At 44.5% G+C, this 9,042-nt stretch overlaps 1 protein-coding gene across 1 annotated transcript in view; it reads right to left on the bottom strand.

Moving 5' to 3' along the window:
• The window catches only part of zfpm2b (zinc finger protein, FOG family member 2b), a 26,325-nt gene extending 23,276 nt beyond the window's left edge, over positions 1–3,049 (bottom strand). The window contains exons 1-2 of the mRNA XM_076301935.1: positions 3,037–3,049; positions 1,693–1,785 (exon numbers count right to left, since the gene is read on the bottom strand). Coding sequence (XP_076158050.1) covers positions 1,693–1,785; positions 3,037–3,049 — 106 coding nt within the window. The remainder of the gene's footprint in view (positions 1–1,692; positions 1,786–3,036) is intronic.
• Positions 3,050–9,042: the final 5,993 nt, after the last annotated feature.

Below are 9,042 nucleotides of genomic sequence, written 5' to 3'. Positions count from 1 at the left end.
GGCTCAATCAGCGCGGGGGCTTTGATGTCGTTGTCGTCGGGCGCTGTAATGATTTCGCATTGTTCCAGGGATTTTTTTTTTCTAATCCATCGCTCTCCCATTGAAATCCCTTTGCTCCCCTTCTCACTTTCGTCCCATCCATCCCTCCATCCATCCCTCTCTTCCTCTCTTTCACTCACACGCTTCCGTGCTTTTCTCTCTTTTTTTTCTTTTCTCATGCATCGACCCCATCTGCATCTGTCCTCTCATTCTCTCATCCCTTTCTCATCTATCAATCCTCTCTTCATCTCTCCATCAACTTCACTCATTCCCTCTCGCTTAGCCTCCTTCTCTGACACATCCAATTTCACATCTTGGCATTCATCAGAAAGGGAATGGGGGCCCTCATAGAGGAGCAACGGATTGTATAACATGCTCAACTTTAAAGGCCTCCTGACTGCAAGATATGTGCAATATATACAGTATGCATGTGCATTGTCTGGTTTCCTTTTTCCTTTGTCATTACATGCCAGCTAGTAATTGCAATCACTGCTGTTCACAGTCAAAGCGCAACACCGACACACCCTCTGTGGAAACACACACACACACACACACACACAAATACATGCCCTCATACAGACACAGACACACAGACACACAGACACACACACACACACACACACACACACACACACACACACACACACACACACATAATAGGAAGCTATGGGCTTAGATTACTGAATGTAAAAAAAAATAATTTTGACAGAATCAGATAGCACTGCACTGAAGCTCATTATTGTAAGAATGAGTGTGTATCTCTGTTCATCATGTTTAGCTGGAGGACAGGGGGAGAGGGCTGAGGGGATCTGGGCTGTGTGTGTGTGTGTGTGTGTGTGTGTGTGTGGGTATGGGGGGGGGGGGGGTGCAAATCTCCCCCAACGCCCCATCTGGAGAAGCATGAATATCAGCCCTGCAATTATATCAGAGCACCCCCCCTGCCACACAAAGACTACAAATAGCCATGATGAGATGGGAGAGAGATATCCCATCATTTCACCATGTGCTCTCGCTCCTTTCTTTGCATGGGATGGGAGTGAGATCATTTCTAGATAGAATTAACTAGTGAGAGAAAAAGAAACACAGGCAGACAGAGAGAGAGAGAGAGAGAGAGAGAGAGACGAGACCAGGAAAAAAAAAAGACCAAAACAGAGAAATCTCTACATGGTCTGATGACTGCTGAGTTACTGGAGACAGATGAATATGTGTATCTGGTGTTGTGCTTCTCTGCTGAAGGCAATGTTTCTGTGTGAGACTCTGCGCAGAGTGACACCAACAGTTCTCATTTTCAGTGCACCTTTAAATTGGCACCAAACGTATAAGCGCCAAACAATAAATGGGACAGAAATGCTGGCAGTGTACCTGGCATCACGTCAAAATTGGTCCGATTCATCATGAAATGATTCAATTAAAACCAAATGAAAAAATTTAAATATATGTAACTCAGTCTCTGAAATAACAAGGCATTAGATATGTTGATGAAACATGGTGATCTTCGTATCTTTAGAACATTTAATTTCTCTCTTCTTCTCATATATTTTCTGCAGGGCCCATTTGCCAGAGAGAAAGAACTCTAACATGTACCGATGCCAGCATAGTGTGGTGTATGAAAAAGGGAATTAAGGGGGAGTAATGCATTATTTATTTGCTTACTTGGTCCATCCCATTCTTGTGATCCAGTTGGGCTGATCCCAGCTCGCTCTTGTTCCTCCATGTCCCTCTGTCCAGGCCTTGGGCTGCCATCCTCTGTAGCAGTGGAACAACAGGTTCAACGATCACTAACTTATACATACACAAACACAAGTACATAGCAAACACAGAAGCTGAGACTGAATATATCCCCTATTAGCTTCTGACAGAGCTGCACATTTCTTTGGATCAAAGCTTTCGCATCAACGTTTGACAAAGTCTAAGCTGCTGGACATAACATATGCCTTGCACCGCAACGCACATCTTTCTTTTGTCCCTTATATCTTTCTTTCAAGTGACTAGAATTACTTGTGGGATTTTTCACTCAAGCCTGAGGTTTGCTCAGATGGGAATAAAAGAAAAGCCTCGGGATGAAAAAAAAAAGACTCGAGTGGAAAGTGGAAGAAAAACGTCCCAGGCCCCACCTTCATCAGAGGCCTGGTGCGTACGTTAAGCCCTGTAACAAAACGCACTGGAAATGTTTAATTACGGCGCAGGGCCAGAAATGAAGCCACGAGATGATTCCTTAATTAAGCCGTGATTAAGGATTTTCTGCTGGCTGCCTTGACACCAGTGGCACAGCATTAGGGGGAAGAACTTTTTCCTCCAAGAAAAGAAACTGTTTTTTTTTCCTTCTTCCCTTCCCGGGCTTCAATACCCTTGAGATACCTCGACAACTTTCTTCAAATAAAAATAGCACACACACACACACACACACACACACACACACACACACACTGGCACACTGACATTGACACGCATGTATACACATTCACACAAATCTTAGTTCTGTCGAGGTATTTTAAATCAGTCTAAAAATAAAACAAAAAATTCTGATTTTCCTTTTACAACTTCATGAGCAAAGAATGATTTGATTTCATCACAGAACATGAAAGGGACTAAATGAAGTTGAGTAATATAGGCAGCAATGTTAACCTATAACTCGCTATCATAATTGGACAGCGGTAATATATGTGTGATTTAGAGGAGGGAAAAAATCCTCATTAATGTCTAAGCTCCGTTTTAAGAAAACAGCACATGGAGCAAGTGGATTTGGAGTTCCTCTCCATACTATCAGTCGAAACGTAGAATATTTTGACACAGACCAGAAAGACACAATTAAGTGAAATTAAATATTCACAACATGATGCATACCCCAAGGGAGGCTTCGGTGTGGGTGACGGAATTCTTTATTGAATCGACGTGACAGAAAAATGTCAATGCTTTCAAAATGCAACAATGTGATGGGCCAGTCCATCAATATATGCTTGATGAATATTCATAACGCTGCGAAGATAATTACCTCACTGTCAGGATTCATTTTAAGAAATCCACCATGAGGTGGCTTGCCTGAAACGTAAATAAATAAATATACATATATATTTAAACTAGGGGTGGAGAGAAACTTTAATCTCATTGACGGCGCAAATGAATATTCTGACACGTTGTGCCTTTATTTCTTTTCAAGTAGAACAAAAGAGAGAATTACGTGCTGCACGGCCAATTAAAAAAAGGGAAGGTAAAAAAAAGATTTGTCTTTTGAAGATTCTTCCCTGGAAGGCAGTGCAGGTTAGTTTATGTGGCAGGAGGAGTACAGCCGGGAAACTTTCTGAGCGCTGGAGAAAGTGGCAACACACAAAGGCATTTCAAAGGGAAGATTCATCATTTACAAAGTAAAACGCGTACCATTCAGACCACGACCAAATTTCAAACTGCAGCCTGCCGGGGGCTGTGAAATCCAGGCCTAGATGACTGCTCCCCAAATCCCTCCCCCCCAACACACACACACACACATACACACACATACTCAAACCTTGCAGCGCTAATGGAAATTGTGATCGTAAGGTGTGGCCAGAACAGGGGTATGTAATTGAGTTTAAGTTCAAAGAGTCGATGGTATTTGCTTTGAGAGCTTGATAGCTTACGCCTCCAGCAGCTTCAGTTTACTGTGTTGTTATTTACTATGACCAATAACCTCAGTAGAAACGTATAGGCATCCAGACCCCCCTACCTCCACCTGAATCGTTCTGCATTTAAAATCTAGCCCTGGCTGTAGTTAAATTGAATTCTACAAAGGAGAGAATACATCCCTTCCAGCAGGATGAATAGAAAATAAAACATGGGAGGTGGGGGCGGGTGCTTGAAGGAGCTAAGGGCCAGTGTGTGTGTGTGTGTGTGTGTGTGTGTGTGTTTGCGTATGTTTGCGCGTTAGCGTATGTGTTGGAGCCCATCTTAAACCATGAAATGTGCCCTTCCCGCAAACTTGCAACTCGGAAACTTCCTCAAAACACAAGCCCCCTTAAAGGAGATGTTTGTTTGTGATTCAATAACTAGAAGGAGAGTAAGGATGACTCAAGTCAATCTGGACTGACAAGATAAAACAAACAAACAAAAAAGTCTGTAGAGTATGAGGAACGTGTCATATTAAACCCCACTCCACCACTTATATAGATGGAGGCTTTTTGAAGTTGCAGGTGTGTTAAAAAAGAACTCTCATGAGTTGTGCAAGTTGTGTACGACAACTTTATACCCTCTAACGACACCTGTATTTTCGCCTCTGTCAGTCCAAACAGCATAGTGCTAAACTGCATACTAATAAATCTACACAATAAAAAAAATGTTGTATTTTCACACAACCTTTCCTCACAACCCCAACTCTTGCCACAATTTGAGAAAACCTAATTTCTCCTTTCCCCTCTACATAGGTGAGAGGTGTCAATCATGTCCAAAGTGATTTAAGTGTCTTGGTTAGAAAGATAATGTAAAAACCGAAACCCTATAACTATATCTGAGGAGGAATCTATAAAATGGAATCTCTAAAAATATGAATATGCTTCTCAGATATTGATGTGTCACTCACCGTGGTTGCTTGACTGATCCTTGTCTTTCACAGAGAGGTTTTCTGGGTCGGAACTGTCCGAGGGACTTCCCTCCACTGACGGCTCTCCACTGGTAAGGCCGTCCATACCACCAGACACCCCCTCATCCTGCTCTTCCTCCAGGCCATTCTCCGACGCCCCTGAGGACAGAAGAGGACACAGCAGCAGGCCTGATTAGGTTTTACCCACAAAAACTGCCCGAATGTGGACTCAACTGGCGTATCGGTTCAGCAATTCACTGACCAGCATGAGAAAAACACTGACCGTTCCAATCAGTGTATTCCTGATTTTGATACTAGTTCTGACTCATGCACAGAGAGGTCTCAAAAGTCAAAACATCCTCAGTTACAGTAAGGGATATGTATGACAGAAATTGCTTAAGGGTTCTACTGGGAAATGTTCTATTGTTCTCATATTCCTTAGAATGTTGGAAGAAATTCAAAGGAAATGTTGAGGATGTTGAACCTACAACGCTCTTGACACAGAGTTAAATGTAGCACCAGCCGTTTGTGAGTGTGTATGAGAGAGAGAGAAATAGAAAGAATGAGAAAGAGGGAGAGAGAGAGCAGTATTGTGCAGATTTAACTACTACAAAGCAATTTCCTCCCCTTTGGAGACAGAACCAGGAACTGATCCAGGCGCCCACGGTCACTTCTGCACCCAGATAACTTGTTCACACAAGCAACAGCATTGAAGGTAGAAAGAACACACTTTTCATTAATTTGCCTTATCAGTCAGTACAATGTTGATTTTTCATTTACTTTGCCATGCCTTTGGGTAGTACACCCGTGCAATCACAAAGTTCATTTTTCTCTGTTTGATTAATTTCCATCCTCTGGAAAAAATTTGACTGCATTCTATCAGTGCGATGGCGTTCTTGCTGCCAGCCCTACCCTATTCTTTGATATTAGCATATTTAATGCTTTTACGCTTCGCCTTCATCAGGGACTGCGCTGCAGTTCCTACCACCTGAATAGAATTAGTTTAGTTAGCCGCTTCACCTTTGATATTATGATGCAAATACCAGTCAAACCCTGTGTTGTTTACTCAAGCAACGGACACCGGCACAGGAAGGATGGGCACTTTTGGTCTTGTGCTGAAATGATTTGAGAGGGTTTTGTCACATTGTGTTGCTGGAGACTCGCTCTACTTCTCTCTCTCTCTCTCTCTCTCTCTCTCTCTCTCTCTCTCTCTATTTGATCCAGTAATGTCAGTAAGACAATGTCTGTGCAAATACGCTTGTAAGAAAGCACGAGTTGGTTTGTGTGGTGTGTGTGTGTGTGTCCATGTCCATGCCTGTTCACTCTCCTTTGCTGCCACACACACACTGGGAAAAAATGGCTTTGATCTGTGCGATAGTTTGTTTATGTGTATGCGTGTGTGTATGTTTGTGTGTGCCCTGTGTGTGTGCAATGAGCACGAGACATTCTCTGTGACAGTGTTCAAACTGGTAAATATCCTCTGATCTCGCTAATCAGTTGTGTGTACTGCTCAGCATTGGTGAGTAAAACAGGCTGAATGAGCCTGTGTGTGTGTTTCCACTTGTGTGTGGCGGCACGTTGCCACAGATCCTCTGATCTTTGTGAGTGTGTGAGCGCTCGTGTGTGTGTGTGTGTGTGTGTGTGTGTGCTGTATTGTGTGTGTTACTATACCATGCTCCTGTATATCATTACAAGAGTATAAGAATGTGACTGTGTGTCCAGGCACACTCTTAGAGATCCTTTAATCTTGTGTGTATGTGTGTGTGTGTGTGTGTGTGCGTGTGTGTGTGTGTATGTATGTGTGTGTGAGTGAGAGAGAAAGTGTGTGTGTGTGTGTGTGTGTGTGTGTGTGTGTGTGTGTGTGTGTGTGTTTGCGTGTGTGTGTGTGTCCATACACGCTTCTTAAGATCCTCTGATCTCAGTGAGGGACCCCCTTTCTTTTCGTTCGGCTCATGAATCGCTCCTTTGTGGGAGGGACGCGCTGGCTGTGCCCGTGAACAGAGCCGGAGAATGGATCAGTGACAGCCCCGGCAGAACCCTGCCGAGATGGCCCTTTGAACCGGGTCGCACTCGCGCCGCTGCCACCGCGACCCCTTCCAATCAAAACCCATACGGCGGTCACCTCCTTGGTTTGAGACCCAAAGGCCAGACCTCTGCCGAACAAATGTCCTTATGATTGCGTGCGTGTGTGTGTGTGTCTATGTGTGTGTGAATCGCACTGGCCTTCAAAACACATGTCTCTGATACAGCCTGACAGCTGTGTTACTGAACCCAATTTTCCCCCACCCGTATGTTTGAAAAAAATAACTGAACACAACACAAACAAAACAACAAACAAACTTGACGGTTAAGAGGACGTGGGTGTTTTGCCCTGAGTTGAACTGATATGAAAATCATCATGAAGGAGAATAATTCATTAGGGTGTGAGCTAAAACTCAGCACTAATTTAATTGATTTGTGACACCGCATTCCAGGTACCGGTATTCTTCATACCTCAGCCCCCCACACACACATCCATGGTGGTGTACACCCTTATCACAGCCAGAGAAAGAGAGAAAGAGGGAGAGAGAGGGGGAGCAAAAGAAGAGGAGAAATGGGCAGAGCAGAAAAAGGAAAGGGGAAAAAATGAATGCATGACATAAAATATGCAATAAAATATGCAGGCATGATCCGAGCGCCTGCTAATTTCATGGTTGGATTTGCCGCTCGGCTGCGATGTAGGAGGCGTGTGTTTGCATGGCGATAGCACCGCAGCGCACTATCAGCGGGCGCCACGGTAACATGTGTGGACCCCCGTATCAGAGCGCGGGCCCTTCTCCAGGTCCACCCTAATTAGAGGTGAGGTAATTGAATCTGACAGGAGCGGAGCCACATGGAAATCAGAGATGCCTCCTGGCCCGGCTGTGGCCCAGGACTGGGCCGATTCCAGCCAAGTGGCCCCAGCCAGCCGGCACTTAATCTGGCCATCCGGCTCGGTGCTCCAGAGAGCGCGGCAACACTGACACACAGCAGCCAGCCTCGCACCTGCCACCAGCACAGCAGCCCAAAGACAGAGAGAGAGAGAGAGAGATAGAGAGAGAGAGAGAGAGAGAGAGAGAGAGAGGGAGAGAGAAAGAGCGGGAGAGAGGTAGAGAGAGGGAAATGGAGAGGGAGAGAGAGAGAGAGGGAGAGAGAGAGAGAATAAGGAAGGAAGCAGAAGGAAAGAGGAGAGAGGAAAGGAGTGAGAGAATATGGGAGATGATGGAGGGTAAAAGTGCTTTGAGATTGGGAGGTTGCTCTCCCAAATTATGTGGAGGTTAGTCACACACACACACACACACACACACACACACACACACCCTGACCATAACCGCATGTTCACACACTCAGGAAGCCAGATTTCAGAGTTGGCCCTGCTCAGCCCTGACACATCCTCCAGAACCCCAGCGCATCCGTGCGACAGCTGCTGCACCACTGATTCCAGTCACACTAATTGTGGGGAGCAGCGGGGCTACCAACACGGCCATGGGTGACGCTAACAGAACCAAGCGTCTGGGTTTGTCTGTCTCCGCACCCTTTTCCTTTTTTTCAGAAGCTTTACCCCAACTGGTGAGCATGTCATAGGGTCAGTTTGACTGAATAGGAAGGATTTGTGTGTGTGCCAGAATCGCGGGTTCAATTCCCAAGGTGCACGTTAGCGGATAAATGTATGCAAATATATGCACTGTCAGTCGCGCTGGATAAAACCATCATCTCTGTATGCATTTACTAGGATTACTGCATCCATTTCCCTATATGTTGTGTGAGTTTCATAAACGCACATATAAATGTGACGGTTTTCTCAAAAGTGGTGAGTCTAAAATTAAGCTATGCAGTGAATTCATGTTCTTGACTCCATACATTCTGTCTTTTGTTCTGTAAAGTAGGGTAGGCTAATATTTGTTTCACCCCCCCCCAAAAAAACCTAAATGGACGACGCCTGTGTATATTTCGAGATTTTCTGCTGTTCAAAGACAAATGACCCTTGAGTGTTATTTCAACAATCTTGTTCGTCATTCTTCGAAACGGCGTTCTCTCTTAATGATCGTAACGAGCACTTCTGCCGATACCATCTGAGTTTCTACGCACTTCCCCTAACAGCTGTGAAGAGCCTAATGATCAATTACAATGAAAGATCTGCTGCAGTTTTAATTAACACACCACACACAACAGAGGTTCATTACCATCCAAAGTTGCTTATGGGCATATCTTTCTTTAAATAACAGATGACAGGACCTTACTTGCAGATCTTAGGTTTTCAATGAAAGGAAAAGAAAATCTGAACTCTCCCTTGACCATATTGCGAGCATCCCTCTGTAAAGCGAAAAGTGCATCAAATTTTCACACATAGTGCGGGTGGTTTTGCTTTGCTCTGCCAAAAACAATCACACGCTTAAGTAATTTCCATATGTTAGCACTTGGTGAAGAGGCGACAG

The sequence above is a fragment of the Alosa pseudoharengus genome, unplaced genomic scaffold (assembly GCF_046254945.1).
Source record: "Alosa pseudoharengus isolate Yale_2024_CS ecotype anadromous, Long Island Sound unplaced genomic scaffold, YU_APseudo_1.1 YU_APseudo_1.1_scf_23, whole genome shotgun sequence".
Taxonomy (NCBI): Eukaryota; Metazoa; Chordata; class Actinopteri; order Clupeiformes; family Clupeidae; genus Alosa; species Alosa pseudoharengus.
This window is presented reverse-complemented; position numbering and strand designations above follow the sequence as displayed.